This window comes from Gobio gobio, assembly GCF_949357685.1.
Source record: "Gobio gobio genome assembly, chromosome: 17".
In the NCBI taxonomy this organism is placed as follows: Eukaryota; Metazoa; Chordata; class Actinopteri; order Cypriniformes; family Gobionidae; genus Gobio; species Gobio gobio.
In genome coordinates, this window is record NC_137110.1 from 33,491,746 (window position 1) to 33,514,068 (window position 22,323).

Sequence of the window (22,323 nt, forward strand, 5' to 3'; positions counted from 1 at the left end):
CTGAACTAGATCAGTCTGTGGCACTGCTCAGGTGTTATGAGAGCCCAGGTTGCTCTGATAGTGGCCTTCAGCTCTTCTGCATTGTTGGGTCTGGCATGTAGCATCTTCCTCTTCAAAATACCCCATAGATTTTCTATGGGGTTAAGGTCAGGCGAGTTTGCTGGCCAATTAAGAACAGGGATACCATCAGTTACTGGTTGCTTTGGCACTGTCTGCAGGTGCCAAGTCCTGTTGGAAAATTAAATCTGCATCTCCATAAAGTTGGTCAGCAGCAGGAAGCATGAAGTGCTCTAAGACTTCCTGGTATACGGCTGCGTTGACCTTGGACCTCAGAAAACACAGTGGACCAACACCAGCAGATGACATGACACCCCAAACCATCACTGACTGTGGAAACTTTACACTGGACCTCAGGCAATATGGATTGTGTGCCTCTCCTCTCTTCCTCCAGACTCTGGGACCCTGATTTCCAGTGTTAAAAAAATAAAAATAAATTAAAAAAAAAACTGTCCTGTGCTAGATTAACTGAGACTTGCCACAGCACTTGCATACTGTTGCCCTTGACTGTTCTAGTTGCTTCTTTTGCTCTCATTTGTAAGTCGCTTTGGATAAAAGCGTCTGCTAAATGACTAAATGTAAATGTAAATGTAAATTAGCTGATTAGAGTGTGGCACCAGGTGTCTTCAATATTGAACCTTTTCACAATATTCTAATTTTCTGAGATACTGAATTTGGGATTTTCCTTAGTTGTCAGTTATAATCATCAAAATTAAAAGAAATAAACATTTTAAATATATCAGTCTGTGTGTAATGAATGAATATAATATACAAGTTTCACTTTTTGAATGGAATTAGTGAAATAAATCAACTTTTTGATGATATTATAATTATATGACCAGCACCTGTATTAGGAGAAGACTCAGAGCTGTAATTTTGCAGGGAGGCTGCACAAAGTATAATGAAAGAGTGTCAATAATTGAGGCATTTTTTTATGTTTGTTTTATGATAATAATTTTTTTCTTTATTATTTTACTTTAATTAAAGGCTAGGGTATACACTTTATATTAAGGTGTCCGTGTTACATTTTAACTATACATAATTGTATTGAGTACTAATAATTTACTATTGGGTTAAGGTTAGGATTAGGGTGTGGTTTAGGCTTAGTTGCATGTGATTATGCACAATTTATAGTAATTTCCTATAGTAACTACCTGTATCGTGTAACAAGGACACTATAAAAAAAAAATAAAAAAAAGAAGAAGTTACAGTTACAGAGGTTTTTTATGACCGAAAGGATAAACATCTATTTTTCCACAGCCCATTTTGCTCATAAATACCTAGGGTGCCAATATTAGTCAAGGGAACTGTATTTACATCAATGAGCAGATGATGCAATGACACAATGCACACTTCCAATTTAGATTATTTGAGCAATATTGCATAAGACGTTATAAACGTTTATCCGTTTATTAAAGTTAGTATGTGTCCACTGCCAAGGAATAAATCAGTTTAATACCATCCTAAATGCCAGAGATCTGATGTTTTAGTGTCTGCAAAAAGTAGTGCATTTATTCTTCAGTGTGGTCTACGAATTGGTAATACTTAGATGGTCCCCTTTAGACATTCCCTTGACTATAAGTAACGTTGCACCTACATATCAACTAACAATCATTAAAGTATTAGTAAACTCTCTGCTTAATATATGCTAACTCTTTATTTTGATGGTCCCCAGACATTCTAATGACTACTTTGCAAGTACATATTAACTTATTCTACTAACCCTACCAGTCTACTACTCTACTCTAATGAGAGTTAGTTGACATGTAATGCAAGTTAGTTGACAAGACATGTAGGTGCAACGTTACATATAGTCAACATATTTCACATTCTGCATCACACTTATTTAATTTTAGTGGTGCATTTTTATTATCAGATAGTAATACATAATGGTAATGGTACTTACAGAGTATTAAAAAAATATTGGTTGCACTTTATTTTACTGTGTCATTGTTACAGTGTAGGTATACATTTAAGTACTAAGTAATATTAATTAACAACATGTACTTACTATAGGGTTATGGTAGGATTCGAGTTTGGTTGAGGGTTAGTTGCACGTAATTATGCATAATTGACTGTTATTACTATGGTAAGTAGGCTACATGTAACATACAGTATGTAACAAGGACACTGTAAAATAAAGTGTTACCAAAATATTATTTTTGTATACCATATAACCAAATAAACCATAGTTCAAAGAAAACAATGTCATGTTACCATGTCCAAAAGCCATGGTATTATATAATATAATACTAAAATGAAGATATTATTTTTATTGAAATACTTGCTGTTTTGTACAACAGCAATGTACAAACAGCAATGCCAATACATAATCAACATAGCCTACATGACAAACAGTACAGCCTAATTCAGAATACTATTCAAAATCCTATTTATTACTATACTGCATATTTTACATACAATTTCTAATGTTTTAGGATTAGCCATATTGTGAAAATGAAAAAGTGCATTCTTTTTGGCCCTGGTTTAATTCAGTTCCCACTCGACCTCAGTCAGCCTAAAATCATTATCGTAATAGAGTTAATCATTGACATCTGAGATGACTATTGACCCTTATTCCAGTGAAATGAATGAATCAGCAAGATCTCAAGTCAAATTTCCTAATCCATAAACACTTTAATTTTGAAACCCTTTTTAAGTGAGATAAAATTGAGATTAAAATGTTTTACTGCTATATTAGAATATTGATCGGTAAACCTATTCATCAAATAACCATTAGCATGAAGCTAATGATTAAAAAAATATCTGGCCTTGATCGGGTTTTTTGTTTGTTTGTTTTTTTGTGATTACTATTACTATTACTATTTCTGTATATGGATCATATTACATACCCAGCAGTGGAATCACTGAAACGAAATGTGTGCTGAGTTTAATAGAACAAAAATAGGCTACTGGGACCCACTTTATATAGGTGGCCTAAACTACTACTAACATTTAAATTATTAATCGAATACTATGCACTTATTGTACTTATATTTTTAAAAAATACCTACATGTAATTACATCTGTAATTAATTTCTGTCAATTTATAATTACACTGGTGACCCTTCCCTTACACCTAACTTACCCTTAAACTTACCCATACCACCACACCTGTCCCTACCAGATCCCACCTCAATATCAGATAAGGTGTTTTGCAATACAATATGAACACAATAAGTACATTGATGTAAGTAGTTAAAGCCACCTAATATAAATTGGGACCGGCTATTGCTTTGAACGAGTACAAAACTGAGCATCAACCAAAATTGTAACATATAATCTTATGTTGTGTTTTTTTCTGGTTGGCTACATGTCCATTTTTAGCCTTTAGCCTTTCTAATTTTTGTTGTTAGGTAGTAGGTACCCCTACAATATGCAAGTCCTAAGATGGGGAGAACAGGAATGCTTGAAAAAACTCAAAACAGCAACTTGTTTTTATTTTTATTTTTATTAAAATTGTATAAATTAGATGAAGTGGAGAGAAAGGGTTGTGAAATGGGATGTTTTAGTATAAAAATATTTTATAAAATAAATGCACATACATTTTTTTTTACTGACGAGCATGTGTCAAATATATTGCGTTCTTTTTCTATTTATGGATGAAAAGTCTGAGGAAATTATACCACAACAAATAAAATCCAAAATTACGAGATTTTAAATAAATTGTAAAATGGTGGGTATACTCTAAAAGTATATGGTATATGTGTTCTAAAATTGTATATAGAGAAAAGAACATTTAAACCTAAACATCTTGCGGCGTTCTTACCACAGGTTATGAATAATTAATCTTGTGAAATACCGCCACCTACTTTTCGTGGAAAGAATGTGCTCAGTATAAAGTTGTCAGGACAACCAAAAACGCAACAAGGGAAAGGTCTCCTCGAACTGGCTCGTCCGAACGGGTTTAGGCTAACTTACTTGCTGTGATCCGTTTTCAGGTTTAGAGAGAGCGCAGAATTTTTTTAATTTTTTTATTTACTGTTGGAGCAGCATGTCATCATCTGCATCTTCAGCACACAGTAAGACATATGAATTCATACATGGGTGAATCGAGCAAGCAGTTTGAAAGAAAACGATATTTATTGCTGTATGTCACGTGATGTTGTATGTTCTCTCTCGTGATGTATCTTTCATTCTAATTTAATGGAACTACATCTGCATGTCTTGAATCTAAAGAAAAATATATTTAAGACGGTTAAGATGGATGTGTTTGCGCTGTTTGAGTGTGGCCATTCAGGCCAACTCTGAATTTGTAAATATGGTTTCCAACTTTACTTAAAGGCAGCAATATAGGTAGGCTACTGTATAGGTCTACGGCCTATGAGACAGAAATATAGTTTGCTCTGTATAAAACCCATTATGTCAATGAAATGTCCTTGTGAGTATGTGTGTTTGTTTTATTTAGAAAGCAACGATGATGCTCCTTTCAAAATCCCTGAACACAACGATCTTTTCCAGATGAGGAACAAAGAAAAAACTCAGAGGAAGCTGGTTTGTATCATTTAATACATTTAATTTTAGCTGATACCCTTTAAAGAACTAACAGTTAAACCAGCACCAAAAATACACCAGGGGTGTATTACAGAAACAGCCTAACTTCCTAACCCAGCTATATAAAAAAAAAAATTCTAATGTTTTATTAACATTCCCATTCTGTTATGAAAATGTATTCTGAATTTTCTCTGAATGCTCAAAACGTCCAATAAAAAAAAAGAAAAAGAAAAAAAAGGTTTTATTAGTTATGTGATTGTTAATGTAATATTGCATTTTATAATTTTGCAAACATTTTGAGACGGTTACTTTTTAATGTTCTCTGAACATTCTGAAACAAGTAGTAGCCTAGCCTAAAAATAACAAGAAAAAAAAAAAACGTTCCATGAGCAATGTATAAACGTTTTTGTGCTACTGTTATTTGAGAGCATTAAAGACCAGATAACTTTGAACAAACATTTTATTAATGCTACTGGGAGAATGTTATCAACTTTGAGAAAACCTTGCCAGAATGTTAACCAAGGTTATGAGAACATTCCCTTGAGGGGAAAAAGTTTTGAGATGGGTGGAATATTTTAGTTTTAAGCACTTGCTTAAAGTCTGAAGGTGTGCTAGAAGTTGAAATTTTGCAATCTGTCATGGCAGGAGCACCAAAGAAAGTTGGCTTTACCTGTCCATGAGAAGATGACATATGCAGGCAGAACAAGGGCAAGACAAGCCAGACTGAGGGAAGAACTGGACGAAGGGGAGAGTAACACACCAGTCACACACACTCATGGACAGCTCCAAATTACACCCGCATGGAGGGTATCTATAAAAGGTGAGCCACACCATACAACACAGCATCTGCATCAAACATTTACACCCAGCAAGTAACATTACAACGTTATTCTCATTTTCTTAGACCGCAATATTGATAAAGAAAGCATGAATGAATATATCACTAAGAGACGTGAGCTGTTCTTACTTGAGGTAAGATGGTATTTTGTTTTTCTAGACATTTGCTCAGTGTCTTCGTTTTAGTCACTGTGTTTTTGACTGGCCTTTCTTTACTCAACCTGTGTTTGGTTCTTTGTTCTTCTGTGTCTGATTGTTTTTGTACATGTTCTCTATGACTTTGTTTTTTAGTATTCTCTGGCAGTAAAGAGAGAAGAGATTCAGCTACTAGAGCAGATGGCTGCAGAAGAAGAGGGAAAATTGACAAGAGCTGAGAAGTTCTTGGAAGACGATGCCATCTTGTTTGAAGAGTTTCTGAAAGAAAATGACAAGAATTCTGTTGAGGCTATCAAAATGTACCAGTCATACTAACTTGCACTTACAAAACAATATAAAGAAACAGAAGTACTGTCATTACAGTCCTTTTGATATCTTGAAGTATAATGCTTAACCCTCCTTAGCTCTGGGACCATTTTTGAGGATTTCCGTCTGGATTTTGCCTACCCAAATTGAAAAGATTCTCATACCCACATACAGTGGTCTAAATACACAATTTTGGTGTAATTTTACAGGAAACCCTTTGAAGTTACGTAAAACACTGCTAAAAGTATAAACATTTAAGTATATGTTGTCTGAGCTTATATAGAGGCGCTTTTTGATTTTCTGGTTATAAATTCATTTTTGTATTTTTAAAGTGTATATCTCAGGCCCTGTGTGCTCTAGCACCCTGCACACAGTTTTGGCTGTTTACACTAGATGGCAGCAAATACTGGAAAAAAAGAATTTCGTCTGTATCATGTTGTATGCAAGATTTATTCAAATGGATCTGAAAGGAGGAATATTACCTTTTTTATGTAATTTCCGCCTACCCAAATCTCTCCAATATACAAGTCTCCCCATATACAGTGGTATAAATGCAATATCCCAGTGTCACAAAATTATTTTTTCCAGTGTTTGCTAACATGTACTGGAAACAGCCAAACACTGTCTGCAGGGTGCTTTAGGACACAGGGTCTGAGATATACACTTTAAAAATGAATCAAAAATGAATTTATAACCAAAAAATTAACAAGCGCCTCTCTTATTTGGGTTTATTACAGCTCAGACAACATAGACTAGCAGTGTTTTATGTAACTTCAAAGGGTTTCTTGTAAAATGACACCAAAATTGTGTATTTAGATCATTGTATGTGGGTATGGGAAGCTTTTCAATTTGGGTAGGCCAAATCCAGGTGGAAATGGTCCCAGAGTAGTGTAAAACAAATGTCAAAGTGATACATATCTCCAGAAAGTAGACATTCTAAGCTTTCAAAATGATTCTGCAAATGAGGTCAGAGCTCCTCCACAGACATTTAGAATTTAAAGTATATACTTGATGACGTCATTATGGACACATTTTGGTAACTTAATTAGGTAACTATTTACTCTATTCTTCTTCTACTTCACCGGCCACTTACTTCTGAGGAAGTGGATGAATTGATGTGTTGTAAATCCGAAAAATGCTGTAAACTAAAATGCCAACGCCCATCACGCATTATAGATCAGCTAACATGATTATTATAAATGTTTATAATAATAATATGGGGATATATTAATGACTAATAATGGTCGCCTTAAAAAACTCATGCTGGGGGGGTCAGCTAGAATATTTTAAATTTAAGATAAAAAATTGGCATGAATAGCAAATTATTTATTTTTTACATGGCATGTATTTATACAGAATATGTTGCCTAAATCTTATTATTAAAACCATGAAATATTGTTCAGTGCTGATCAGGAGACCAAGATGAAGCTGGAGAAAGTAGCTGAGATCAAGAAGATTACTTCCAAAATGGTGGCAATCAAGAGGTATAAATAGATTGTATGGTTATGGCTTTCCATAATCCTTTCATCTGGTTGGTTTAACTTTTTTCTCTGCTTACCCTTATATTTTAGTGACATCTCTAAGTATGAGGACATCCTGAAAGAATACAAAAAGTATAAAGAGTTTCTGCTGATGCTGTCACCTCCAGAGTGGCAAGAGAAACAGAGATCCAAGAGTAGGCGCTCTACTGACTCCACCATTACTGAGAGTGATGGGAAGCAGACAGAGAAAATCAAGAAGAACAGAGAGAGAAAGACAGTCCCCCCAGACAGCAAGCGTATGTTGGCAATTTTTTTTTGGCAAGCTTTCAAACTGTCTTTTGTTTAAAGGGTTAGTACACCCAAAAATGAAAATTCTGTCATTAATTACTCACCCTCATGTTGTTCCCAACCTGTAAGACCTTCGTTCATCTTTGGAACACAGATGAAGATATTTTTGATGAAATCCGAGAGCTCTCTGAACCCTCCATAGACAGCAAAGTAATTCAAGTGTTAAATAATGGAGAGCTCGGATTTCATCAAAAATATCTTCATTTGTGTTCCAAAAATGAACGAATGTCTTACGGGTTTGGAACGACATGAGGGTGAGTAATTAATGACAGAATTTTATTTTTCGGGTGAACTAACACTTTAAAAGAACAAAGCATAAAATTCATAAACATGGTTTTAATTATGACATTCTGTCAGATATTTGCTATGCATTTTTAACAGACTGTTTTTTTTCTTTCTTTAAAACAAATGTACTGAAACACATATAGGTGAAGAAAGACGAGTGGCTCATGGTTTTTCATCCTCTCGGGAGGCCGGGGCTTTATCTAGACAAAGTGTGAAGTCCGGCCATCAGAGCAGCAAAATGTATGTACAAACCATAGCATTGAGTACATAGCTTTGCATGTTTTTATGGACTCATTAACAATGCTTTGTTTTCACTTCAGATCTGCTCCTGGGACTGACAGTTCGGATTGTGAGGTAAATATCTACTAACATTCTTTTGAATTAAGCAGCCAATTCATTGTTCATTTACATTTTTCTAATTATTACATTTATATTTATAGTAGTAAAGTGTAACAAATTGTTATGCCTAAACCTTCTAACCTAAAAAAAATAAGGTCTGACACCTTCATTTTCAGGTTAGAAGCTTAAAAATTATATGCTGAAACTTCTGGATAGCATGGTTCTGTTTGCCTCTGCCGGTAGATGCTGTAACTACACCATCTGGCAGTAAAATGCAGCTTTCTCCATTGATGGCCATTCAGGCAACATATATAGGCTGTATATGTTGCTATTCACTAATATTTATAGTACATTATTATAGTATAATAGATGTTTTTTTCAGTGCCCCGTTCGCTTTCTTATTAATGTGTAACTGAAAAGAATACTATGATTGAAGTCAATGATATAACGCTTTTATTTTTTCTATGCTTTTATTAAGAAAATACATGCAATTGACATTTACAATAACTTGAATACACCGCTTTTATAAATATAATGTTTCTGAAGAGGGGGAGGGGCAATATTTTGTTTGTCAGCTTGTTTCACTGCTTATTGATATTTGAAAAAAATGTTTGTCAGCAAAGTCAAAGTCATGTGGTGTGACCAAGATTAAAAAACTTACAGAAAAAAACATTCAATTATATCACAGAGATTTGACTGTTAAGTTCAGCATGTCTTTTAAAATATCAGATGGCAAGGCAAGGTTAGTTCAGGTTGTAAAATATCACATTATGTGACTCTTCAAAAAATGTGTTATATTTATGAATTAATAATTCAAGATATTGGTAAAATAAAAAATATTTTTTAACCTTAAATATATAAAATTGATTAAGATTACCTCATTACATTTTTGAGTCATTATTTTCCTTAAATATTCTCTTTTCTCACAAAGAGTGCATTTCTAAGAACTTGGTACCTGTGGTAACAATGTTTAAAAAAAAAAAAAAAAACTCATACCTTTGACATCACTGCTGATGTTACTATTACTGCTAGAAAAAGGTTTTGGGCTATGTGTATTTTTTTGGTGCCATCAAACCTATCAGCGTTATCCTGAGTTATTATTCAATTACAGTTCAGGTGATTGGCTCAAAACGTTTCGGTTACTAACGTAACCTCGGTTCCCTAAGATGAGGGAACGAGTATTGCGTTTTGCTAAAACGCTATGGGGGAATTCCTTTCCTCGAGATATTGAAGCAAATTTTTATCCAAAAATACCATGTACACGCAGTGCAGCTGCACAGCTCTCAGCAGGAAGCAGCTGCGTGCTGATTGGCTGTGCTGCTGCAACTGCAGCAACCTATGGCGAGACCGTGGGGCGGGACGGACCAATCAGGTCCTTCCAAATTCCCGCCACAAGGGGCAACAGAATTTGCATAGCCAAGGGTATATAAGACCCACTCTCGCAAGGTTAGTCAGGTTAATCGACTGAAGCGACTCCTGAGCAAGTGAGCAAGCACGGCAAGCAAAACGCAATACTCGTTCCCTCATCTTAGGGAACCGAGGTTACGTTAGTAACCGAAACGTTCCCTTACGAGAGTACTCTCGTATTGCGTTTTGCTAAAACGCTATGGGGGACCAATGCAAAACGCCGTGCTTGCTTAACGGCTCTAACGCCGACGACACCAAACCCAGGCCAACCTAGGTGGGCCCGTAATATGATATCAAGAAGTCCCAAAATGAGCCAGACCTGAGTCAAGCCCTTAATGAGAATGAACACGATATACGTGTAATATAATATATAGACCGGACATAGTCGGGCCAGGAATAATGAATGGCCAGATAATTCGAGCCGTATAAGGAATGTGCTATGACTTATACAATACTTAACCCAGACCGGACTTTTCGAGCCTTAAGGGGTTAAAACTGTACACAGCAAGAAGCCCAGCCTATAAGGCCGGGACATCTAATATAATCTGATAAGTGGACGGGGAGGCCCAGCCTGCCGCCACACATATCATTTAGAGAAATGCCAATAGACCAAGCCCACGAAGAGGCCATGCCTCTAGTAGAATGGGCTTTAATGCCTAAAGGGCAGCTGAGATCTTTAGACTCATAAGCCAACGAGATAGCATCTACTATCCATCGTGACAAGGTCTGCTTTGTAACCGCGCACCCTAAGGTGCAGCCGCCAAAGCATACAAAGAGCTGTTCAGTTGCCTAAGCAGCGGAACGCTCCATGTATATCCTCAGCGCTCTGACAGGACAGAGCAAATTAGCATCTTCTTCATCTATCGGTGATGAAAGTGCTGAGAGTGAAATGACTTGTGCTCTGAACGGAGTCAAAAGCACTTAGGTACATATCCATGTCTTGGTTTGAGGACGACTTGAAGTCGTTTGGCCCAATTCCAGACACGAAGGCGCTCACAGAGAGCGCGTGCAGATCACCCACTCGCTTAACTGACGATTGCCAGCAGAAAAGCGGTCTTTAGTGACAGGAGCTTAAAGCTCACCGAATGCAGAGGCTCAAGTGCAGAGCTCTTCATGACATCCAAGACACTGGACAAGTCCCATATAAGGACTGAAGAGGGGGCGAGGTGGGTGAAGCCTTCTAGCCCCTTTAAGGAAGCGAACAATGTTAGTCCGTTCACTTGAATGTGATACGCTGCTATAGCAGCCACATAATTTTGAGCGTGGAGGGGGAACGACCCGCGTCCAGAAGCTCTTGTAAAATGTAAGCACTTCTGACACTTCACAATCCTGTGGGGTCAGACTTCGCGCTTTACACCAGTCCGAAAAGACTGACCATTTGTCTGAATAGAGCCGCCTGGTCGCGGGGGCTCTAGCTTCAGTAATGGTATTCAATAATTTTTCAGAGAGGTTCTCATGTACCCGCTGATGGGCCAGACATGAAGCGCCCATCGATCGGGACGGGGATGCCAGATCTGCCGTCCCGCCTGCATGAGGAGGTCTCTCCTCAGCGGGACCGGCCACGAATCTGCATCCGACATCTGATTCAGTAGTGAGAACCAAGGTTGATTTCTCCAAAGCGGGGCTATTAAAGCACAGCGCATCTGCTCTCCCTAATCCTCTCTATGACCTAAGGTAACATTGAGATTGGGGGAAAAGCATAAAGAGGAAGGTTGGGCCATTCGTGGGCCAACGCATCCTTGTGCTTGGAGAATTATATTCGGCATTGAGCATAGCCTTGTGAGGCGAAAAGATCCACTTTTGCCTCTCCAAGAACTGCCCCAATTGTCTGAATTGCACCTGGACAGCATGTCCGGACCCAAATTCAGAATGCCTGGCACATGAGTCGCTCTCAGCGTATTGTGCTCTGCCCATATTAGGACTTCTTACGCCATTGTGTGCAGATCGATTATTTTCAGACCGCCTTGGCAATTTATATAGGCTACCACCGACCTGCTGTCCGTTCGGACCAGGGCATGGTGGTGCTTTATGTACGGAAGGAAAGCTCTTAGCGATAGCGTGACCGCTTTCATCTCTAGACAGTTTATATGAAGGCTCTTCTCCGAGTCTGACCAGAGACCGGAGACTGGCCTGCCCTCGTGAAGGGCTCCCCAACCTAGGTTGGATGCATCTGTCGAGATAACTTTCCACTTCGTAACAGTGCCCAAACTCACGCCCGTCTGGTACCAGACGGGATTTTTCCAAGGAGCCAGAGCCAACACACAGCTGTGGTCTACCTTGATTTGCAATCGGCCCGAGAGCCATGCGTGAGCTGGAACGTGGCGATTCAGCCAGTGCTGTAGGGGGCGCATGTGCAACAGACCCAGTCTGAGAACTAGCGCCGCCGAGGCCATGAGACCCAGCATCCTCTGAAAGTGTTTGAGAGGAATGCGTGCACCGGACCTGAGGGAAACCGCTCGGATCTGAACAGAGAGCGCGCGCTGTGACGTCAGTCGCATGCTCATCTGCAGTGAGTCCAATACTGTTCCCAGAAACGAAACTTTCTGTGTGGGAGACAATAAACTCTTGCCACGTTGATTCTGAGTCCCAAGCATTCTAAATGGTTGAGAAGCCAAGATCTGTGGTTTAATAACTATCTCTGACGGAGCTATTCTGAGCCAGTCGTCGAGATAATTGAGAATTCTCATTCCCCGAAGCCTCAGCGGGGTTAGCGCCGCTTCCATGCACTTCGTGCGGGGAGTCAGAGATAGACCAAAAAGGTAGCACCTTGTATTGGTAAACTTTTCCCCTTGAAGGCGAATCTCAAGAATGGCCTGTAATGAGGGGCTATTTGTATGTGGAAAAAGGCATCCTTTAGATCCACAGTGAAAACCCAATCACCCGGCGGATGTGCGCGAGGATTTGTTTTATTCTCAACATTCTGAACGGGCGCTTCATAAGGGCTTTGTTCAGATGTCTGAAATCTAGAATGGCCTGAGACCACCACCCTTCTTTTGGCACAAGGAAGTAGCGACTGTAAAAGCCTGACTCGCTCTGTGAGGGGTGCACGGTTTCTACCGCTCCCTTAATTTAACAGTTTGATATTTCGGTTCGAAGCACGTGACTCATGTCACTTCTCACCGCTGTCTCTACCACAGTGCGAAAGCACGGTGGTCTGCGAGCGAACTGTAGCGAGTAACCTTGTTATCGAAGCCAAGGGTTGAATTAATTTGTGGGGCGGGTCACTGAGTAACAGGGACCTGTTAGCCCGGATGCATTGTGCTAGTAGCACTGTGAGAGGCGGCGTGCACTGAATGGTGACGCACGCCTTGTTGGGTCGCCTTGGAAGTGGCGCTTACCAAGGGGATTGTGTTTGTGTACAGAAGAGCACGTTGCTCACGGGCTCATAAATAGTAAATAGGGAAATAGTGTTCCCAGCCGCCTGTGTGCAGGGGGCCGGAGAACGCAGAATAGTGGCGAACGCTTTGTGTCGCCGGGGAAATGGTGCATGTGTACAGGCGAGCGCGTTTGTTGCGGGCTCGTCGATTGTAGGAATAATGTTTCCAGCCGCCTGAGTGCAGGGAGCTGGGGAACATAGGGAAGTGCTTGAGTGTAGGGGTACAACTTTGATGTTGGCACCTGCCTACAGACGAACTCGTAACACTGTGTTTAGATAGTGTTACTGTAAAGTGGACGCATTCTTGCGGATTAGTCCACGTGCACGTTAGCGGCAGGGCTAATGGATAGCGCGTGCTCTGCAGGCGCGGGTCTACCTAGCCACTAGAAAGCTCTGATTCATTGTAAATAATGTGTGGTGGCGCGCACTGTATAATGGGCGCCACTACATTAGAGTATTCGCGGCGTACGCCAGCGAGCGAATTCACAGAGGTAAACGCATAACAGCGTCAATGTGCAACTGAGCATGTTTGGCCACAGGCTAGTTATTGCAATGTTACATCTCCAGTCACCTGAACTAAGGGAACTGGGAGAATATCAGGTTTATTGAGTGATTTGTGGCACTGAATTAACAGTGCTTATGCAGGAGTGCACACTATGTAGTGGACACATTGCCTACAGTGTTGAACCACTCCAGCCGCCTGAATAGGGGAACTGGGAGAAGTGATATTTGAGGGGAAAAAGGCGCAAGCTTGGCAGCCATTTTATGACCTCGTTATGCTCAGACGGAGAGCGCGTGTTATGACGCGCTCTCGTCTGCGAACGCGCGCTGCGCAGAGAGCGCGCGCTGCCATATAAGGCTGTTTACCTTTGGCAGCAAGCGCGCGCTGCAGCGAGAACGGCTGTGACGTAAGCGCGTTCTCGATATATCCAGCAGCCTGAGTTCGCATGTCTCTCCTCTAGCATTCTCTGCCCGCGGCATATCAGGGCGGCGGGGCGAGAGAGAAGGAAGAGTGAGGAGAGCTTATGTTGAGTTCACTCGTGTGTAGAAGTGCACATCTTCCATCCGCGTGGCGGCAGTATCACATTCTCTGTCAGCGGCCATTTCAGGGCGGCGGAGTAAGAGAAGAAGCGAGTGAAAAGCCCCGTATGCCCGCGGCGCCATTAGTACGGCGGGAATAACATTCTCTGTCCATTTAGAGCGGCGGAGGAGAGAGAGGGAGGCGCGTGGAGAGCTCCATATATCTGCGGCGTCATCAGCGCAGCGAGGATATAACCTTCTCGGTCCGCGGCGCGTTTCAGCGCGACGGAATGAGAGAAAGGGAGAGCTCTGTATGTCCGCAGCGGGGATATAATGTTCTCTGTCCACGGCCATTTAGAGCGGTGGGGATGAGAGAGGAAGGAGTGAAACTCTGTATGCCCGCGGCGTCATCAGTGCAGCTGGGAAAACCTTCTCCGTCCGCGGCGCTTCTCAGCGCGACGGAACGAGAGAAAGGGAGAGCTCCGTGGGGTATCACATTCTCTGTCTGCGGCGCCTTAGCGCGACGGAACAAGAGAAGAGGAGCGCTCCGTCTGTCCTCGGCTTTATTTGAAGCGGCGGAGGACCAATGTTCTCTGTTCGCGGCGTAAACACGCGGCGGCACGAGAGAAGAGAGGTGGAGAGCTAGAAGCTCTTAGAAGTGGCGTTGGCAGCAACGCACATATCATAAACACACATACATAGAATAAAGGATATTTTAACGCCGGATGGCGCAGCTGGAAGGGAGGCTGAAGGCGGAGAATCCGACATCCTCAGGCTGCGTGTTCCGCTGGGTGCGTGTCGACGGCGGGCTTCGATCCGGAGCTCAACGATTGCAAGTCGCTGAAGAAGAATTAATCTGACTAACCTTGCGAGAGTGGGTCTTATATACCCTTGGCTATGCAAATTCTGTTGCCCCTTGTGGCGGGAATTTGGAAGGACCTGATTGGTCCGTCCCGCCCCACGGTCTCGCCATAGGTTGCTGCAGTTGCAGCAGCACAGCCAATCAGCACGCAGCTGCTTCCTGCTGAGAGCTGTGCAGCTGCACTGCGTGTACATGGTATTTTTGGATAAAAATTTGCTTCAATATCTCGAGGAAAGGAATTCCCCCATAGCGTTTTAGCAAAACGCAATACGAGAGTACTCTCGTAAGGGAACAGTAGACGTGACCGGCCATGAGACATGGGAGATTTCAAATCACGTTCTTCTGGGGGGCTCCTGTACCATTTAACCAACTGCCAATGAGATGAATGGGAATGCTAGTGCTGGTTTTAAAGGGATGGTAAAACATATTTTTTCGAAGGCTTGATTGTGTTTGTGGGGTGCACTGTAACATGTGTTCATGCTTCGTTTTTAAAAAATTGCATTATTTTTCATATATTTTACCTTTATTCTACACTGCTCTGTCCCTCCTTGTAAAAACGGTCTGATGGTTTCCGGGTTCTATGAAGCCGGTCCCTCAAAAATACGCAATGGGCTCAGATTGGTTAGCTGGCGCAGTGTGTTGTGATTTGCTAACCGCCTAGTGCACGTTTTTCGGAAATGTCACGCCCCTTACCTTTACCGGTAGACTGTGCTTTGGTAGTATTAGAAACAATGGCGTCAATAAAACCATACCAATTTGAGCCCGAATCGGACCCAGACAATTTTAGTGAAGATGATCGAGCAGAACCTGTTCATCCTGTTCAGTCCTCAAGAGTAAAGACTGCGGATCTATAGTGATCTCTACTGAATGGCACCGTTACTTTTGTATTTTTAGAACGATTATAGCCAAATATCTGTCGCAAGAACTATTAACCCAAAACGAACACTAAACATTGGCTTTACTATAGTAGCCAAATCAAACACAGAACCATGTTTAGCATGCCTGTAGATAAACAAGCATGTAGATAAACAATACATAAAAGCTCTAATCAAAGAATAATTTACACTAATTCCAAGTTCGCTGTTGAGATTTTAAAAAAAGTTTGTAACATTAGGTGTTTGTCGGATAACCTTAAAGGGTTAGTTCACCCAAAAATGAAAATTCTGTCATTAATTACTCACCCTCATGTCGTTGGACACCCGTAAGTCCTCCGTTCATATTCATGAGCATTTAACAAACTGGTTTGCAGAGCCAAACAGCATTGTCATTTGTTTACTCTCTTGCTACAACGTACAATTAACAATACGAACTATTACAGGAAAACACATCAACGAAAAATAAATCATACTTACAGGTTGTGGCCCGTAAACAGCTTCTGTTTTTAAATCCATCTTTCAGGACAAGCCGTTGTGCGAATCCTGCATTGAACTCATGAAGATTGTGGAAGCTTTCCTCCGTGAAATGTGCAGCGGGAGCCGCGCGTGCCCGTTGTGCATTCACACTGGCAGTGTTTGTCTCGCGCAGCTGAACCGCGGCTTGTGTATTGCAAATACAGACGAATATTGTCCATTATGTCACATTTTCCGGTCTTTTCCTCCGACCCCTGTCTGTCTCGTGCTTTCGTCCCTTGGAAGGCTGAACAAAGTGGACCTGCAATCCGGATGAAAATAACAGCGTTTCTTCGGAATTGCGGCAGCAACACTCCAGCCTACTAACTATACCACAGCAACTCTTCCCCACAGCAATACAAAATGGCCTCGCCCCCCCTTATTTAATATTCTCGGAGGAGGGGTTTATGTAAATATTGGGACTGGTGATGTCAGCAACCCTGGAGGAATGTCTGTAGTCCCTACCGGCCGTTTGCTGTAGTCCTTAGAAATTGATTTCTTTAAAAGCAAATATTTCCCTTTGCTTTAAACTTTGAACGTTGTAACTTTGCAGATGTTGTTTATGCTCAAACAGCAACATTACACACTAGCTAAAGTTAGAAAAGTGAAATCGTATTTTACCACCCCTTTAAATGACCTGTATTGCCTTCATCAGGAGGACCCAGAAATCTTCTTCAAAGATCCTCAGGATCTGTTGAACTTGATGACTGAGCTGGAAGAGCAGAACCTTTCTCTCATCCAGAACACTAGAGAGACTGAAGAGGCTTTGGAGGAGTTCAGACAGAATGCTGAACTGACTCGCAAAAACATGTGTGTACCTGCGTGCCTTAGAATTGCACCAATATGATTTTTATATGATTTATTCTAGTTAAATGTTTATATTTGTTTGTGTATATGCAGGGAGTCTGAGTCAAAACAGCTAAAAGAGCAGATTGATATCATGACTGACACCATTCAAAAGGAAGGAGAGAGAACAGCAGAGCTGGAACTGAAAGCCAAACACTTTAGCTTTGGACAGTACAAACCAGAGGACCAGGTATTAAAAAAAAAAACTTTGTGGGTTTCATATTTGTCTTCCGTTGTGCTACTTAGTCATTTTCTTTGTAAGCTTCCTTTGACAAACAGGCTGACCGTTGATTAAAACAATCATGTTTTCTGGGTTGACAACGTACAGCATCTTGAATTTCGAATTCTCAAAATTTCATATGAATATACTGTAAACTTTCACGTCCAAATTTAGAGATGTCCAAAATCCGCTCTGGAGAAAACAGTGATGTCACCGTCCAGCTCAGTTGAAAATTCATTCAAACATGTTTGAAAATTCGACTCATCGATATCCATGAAAATAAGCGTTTTAGACCACAAGATATAAATATGTCTTAGATACACAATTTCAGTGGTTTTACCATAAATACCGACAAGTGATACCACTGTCAAAATAAATTAATTGTGTCTGCTTTGTTAAACAGGTCACAATGAGTTTGTGTTTTATAGTAGAGTTAATTGTATGGTAAGTTAGAACAGCCTGAATTGCAACCAGTTACTTTCACTGTTTTGTTATTGCAAAGTTGCAAACAATAACAATACAGTGAAATAATCAGCTAACTATGACTAATTATCTATAGCCCTCTAAACATAAAAAAAAACAACAAGAAAACATCATACCTTTAGCCTACTTGGTAGAGTTGCATTCTTTGTGGCGCGGGAAGATAGTGTTTCAAATGCCAATCAAAATGTGACTGTGAAACAGACTTTAAATAAATGTTGCTACAGTAGACTTATTTAATGCTAGAAAGCCTATGCACGTGGCAATTGGGATAAAAAAATAAATAAAAAAACAATTCTATTTTATAATTAAAATCCATTTTCACATTCATCTTGACTGAGGAGGCAGGATGTTTATTTTTACTTCATTGGAATGGTACGAAACAGAGTACAGATTCGGGCACTTGCTATGTGAACACAAAAAAAAACTTACTGAAAGCAAATTTTTTTAGATATTAACCTCAAATTTGGAACACAACTTTTAAATGTATGGCTTTGATTTTCTCACAGTTTCAGAGTAAAACATGTTTTGGAAAATATATATTTCATATACAATTTTTAAATAGAATTTTTATGGATTTTTCATAATAATAAACTTAAACTTCTTTAACTTTTTTTAGCTTCACTTTCAGCAAGTCTGTGCTCCAAAGCAACAGACAACAGTTTAAGTTGGAAATGTCATTTTCAGGTCAATGCTCAAAAAGTATGAGTGACTCCATAAATATTCCATAAATATAATTTAATACCATAAAATCCTCTAAAAATATTAAATAAAAATAATGATTGAACTAAAATATAGTGTATTCATTTAATTGAAATAAAACAATTGTGGTCATTGTTAAACGTTAGGAAACAACCAATAAACAAAACACAAGGATTACTTCAAAACAAAACAGATTGCCCAAGGTAGCAAAAAACATTAACAAAACCATAACAGTGACAGTGACAAGACCGTGAACACAGGGAACTTGGCCGTGACAGAAGGCAAGGACAGCCTCCATGGCCATGACAGAACTTCGGCAGGGACGGACTCTGGGAGGTCCTTCCCAGCAATGGCAGAGAAGTGTGCATGTCCCACACAGACAGGATGGCAGCAGCCATCGTTGGAAGCACCAAAGGTGGGGGAAGAAACAACAGACTTGGGACCATTGGGCTAGGAACCGCTAGGACCACTGGTGCTGGGTGGTCTAGGCTAGGGAGTGCAGAGGCGGGAATGGATTCCAAGAAACAGACTCAGGGAGGTGGGATCCATCACCCCTACTGTGAAGGGTAATCCACTCAATTGTCCAGTTCGATTAAGCAGTGAGGGCACATTCAGGATAATGAACTTGAACCGGATACAAAAACTCACTATTATCCATGAGGGAACGATAGATTCAAACTTAAGTTGTAATCAATTGAGATCAAGATTTTACTTGTGCACAATTCCAATGGCAACAGTCGGCAAGGCAGTTGATTTCAAAGAGGGAAACTAATTAAAAAACACATGAACACTAGCAATTATAGGCATTCAAGATGTCATCATTACAGATTTAAAACATTCTATTTAAAATGTAGGAAGGTTCTGGAAAATTCTAATATGCCATAGATCTAACTACGAGACAACAGTATCTAAAGAAGCAATATCACTTTTAGTCGTGCTGTTCATCTTGAGTCAAAGACATTGAGATTTGATGTCTAGAATGTTTTTTCTTTTAAAGTCTGATAAGACACAAGTTGTTACTAGAACCCAGCTGCTCCGTTACAATCCCCCAGGACAAGACTCTTGACACACTGAGCAGTAAGGTGGAGGAGGTGTATCACTGCTGTGTGGGGGAAACAGAGGCAAACCTGACCACTCTGCAGATGCTGACGGCCATTGAGGAAAAATTGGGGCAGCTTCTGGAAAATGTTGAAAAGATTCCAAAAGACCAAATGAGTATAGCTGAACGTGCCAAAGAGAAGGAGAGGAGAATGAGGTGACCACATCTAGATCTACACTGTAAAAATGTTTTTGTTGAGTTACTTCAATGCAATTTCAGTTTTTATACTTCAAAATTTCACGTTTAATCCAAATGTTACTTGCCGTTTCTTTCTAATAGTGAAATTCACTAGCAATTTCTGAGTTAGAATTGTTTCTGCACCAGTGTTTTGTCAGTGTACATACATATATTGCCAAAAATATTGGGACACCCCTCCAATTCATTTAATTCAGGCGTTCCAATCACTTCCATGGCCACAGGTGTATAAAATCAAGCACCAAGGCATGCAGACGCTTCTACAAACATTTGTGAAAGAATGGGTCGCTCTCAGGAGCTCAGTGAATTCAGGCGTGGTACCGTGAAAGGTTGCCCATTGCCCTTTCTTGAAATGTCCTCACTACTAAATATTCCACAGTCAACTGTTAGTGGTATTATAACAAAGAGGAAGCAATTGGGAACAGCAACTCAGCCACAAAGTCATATGCCACTTAAAATCAGAAAGCGCATGCTGAGGTGCATAGTGTGCAGAAGTCACCAACTTTCTGCAGAGTCAATAGCTACAGACCTCCAAACTTTGTGTCCTTCAGATTAGCTCAAGAACCGTGTGAGAGAGCTTCATGAAATGGGTCCATGGCTGAGCAGCTGCATCCAAGCCTTACATCACCAAGTGCAATGCAAAGCGTCAGATGCAGTAGTATAAACGCCGCCACTGGACTCTAGAGACAGCTTCTCTGTCTGGCAATCTGATGGATGAGTCTGGGTTTAGCAGTTGCCAGGAATACTAGCCTAACTGCATTGTTTGGTGCAAGTTTGGTGGAGGGGGGGAAATACATGAAGGTATGGGGTTGTTTTTCAGGGGTTGGGGCTTGGCCCCTTAGTTCCAGTGAAAGGAACTCTTAATGATTCATCATACCAAGACATTTTGGCCATTTTAATTCTCCCAACTTTGTGGGAACAGTTTGGGGATGGCCCCTTCCTGTTCCAACATGACTGCGCACCAGTGCACAAAGCAAGGTCCATAAAGACATGGATGAGCGAGTTTGGTGTGGAGGAACTTGACTGGCCTGCACTGAGTCCTGACCTCAACCCGATAGAACACCTTTGGGATGAATTAGAGCGGAGACTGCGAGCCAGGCCTTCTCGTCCAACATCAGTGCCTGACCTCACAAATGTGCTTCTAGAAGAATGGTCAAAAATTCCCATAAACACACCCCTAAACCTTGTGGAAAGCCTTCCCGGAAGAGTTGAAGCTATTATAGCTGCAAAGGGTGGGCTAACTCCATTTTAAACCCTACGGATTAAGAATGGGTTGTCATTAAAGTTCATGTGCATGTAAAGGCAGGCATCCCAAAACTTTTGGCAATATAGTGTAGGTATACATTAAACCAGCAAGAAAATCATCTGTATCTAGTTTGTTTCTAAACTTTTTTTTTTTTAACTGTTTAGACTGCGTGATGAGAAGATACAGTTGCAGATTAAACAACAGGAGGAAAGACAGAAAAAAGCCTTGGAAAGATCGCAGAATGAGATTAAGAAAACGGTAAGAAAAAGAAAAGGAACTGAAGTTTTTCTGCAACAAATGTCTAATTTACCTTTTAACTTTAGTCCTCAAGTCATGAATATGTCTAAGTATATCACATAAGTATATATCATAAGTATATCACATTTGTTTGGCTCTATTAAAGGGGTCTTATTTATTTTCCCACAATTCTGTGATCATTTATTACCCCCTCTCCTGTAAGAAAAGCGATTTTTTTTAAATCACTCCAGCTGCAGGTTTACAGTCATATACAAAGTTTTAACTCCCTCATCATTCAATCCCTCTTTGTAAAGCCTCCAGTACATTGTGACAGGATCACAAAACAATCCTAACTTATTGTTTTAAGTTTAGGAATAAAAGTATCTGATCAACCAACTGACATCACTGACATGTAATCTGTGTGATGACTGACACGAGTCAGTGTAAGCAATGCAGAATGAGTGATGATTTTGAAATGGCCGTCACAATTTCTTCACTGGGGAAAAAAAGTTTTTACAAAGAACATTTGATCTCCTTTTATCTCATGGTATGACCTCTTTAAATGACTGACATTGCTTTTCAAACAAGTGAGAGTGAGAACATGTTTTCCGTTTTCTTTTAGTCTGTGAAGAAGCTGATGCCACGCTCTCAGCCTCCTGTCCGCAAACGCCAGACAAACAAAAGCACTGAAACTACGGACCGGGAAAACGAAGAGTTCCTGAATTTCTTTAGTTAAATCACAAGTACGCGATTAGCCGAATATGAATTCTAATCACATTTATATACCATTATAATTATTTATATATAATAAACTAACTGTAGATAGCATCAAGTATATAGATCTTAACCCCGTTTTTTTAAAAGGACATGAATATGAATGTATAAATCATGAAAAGGCAAAAGCTTTTGAGAACAAATAATATGAAACTTTGACAAATATTT

General features: G+C 40.2%; 1 protein-coding gene across 1 annotated transcript; it reads left to right on the plus strand.

The window, feature by feature from the left end:
* Positions 1-4,051: 4,051 nt before the first annotated feature.
* Positions 4,052-22,117, plus strand: cfap100 (cilia and flagella associated protein 100; the record flags this gene model as incomplete). The annotated part of the gene is made up of 14 exons (XM_079840025.1): positions 4,052-4,079; positions 4,466-4,551; positions 5,197-5,371; positions 5,456-5,523; positions 5,680-5,843; positions 7,254-7,334; positions 7,422-7,627; positions 8,108-8,204; positions 8,285-8,318; positions 17,012-17,166; positions 17,257-17,392; positions 19,657-19,859; positions 21,309-21,402; positions 22,004-22,117. 14 exons carry the CDS (start codon positions 4,052-4,054, stop codon positions 22,115-22,117), a joined length of 1,641 nt encoding a protein of 546 aa, XP_079696151.1.
* Between the last annotated feature and the right edge of the window lie 206 nt (positions 22,118-22,323).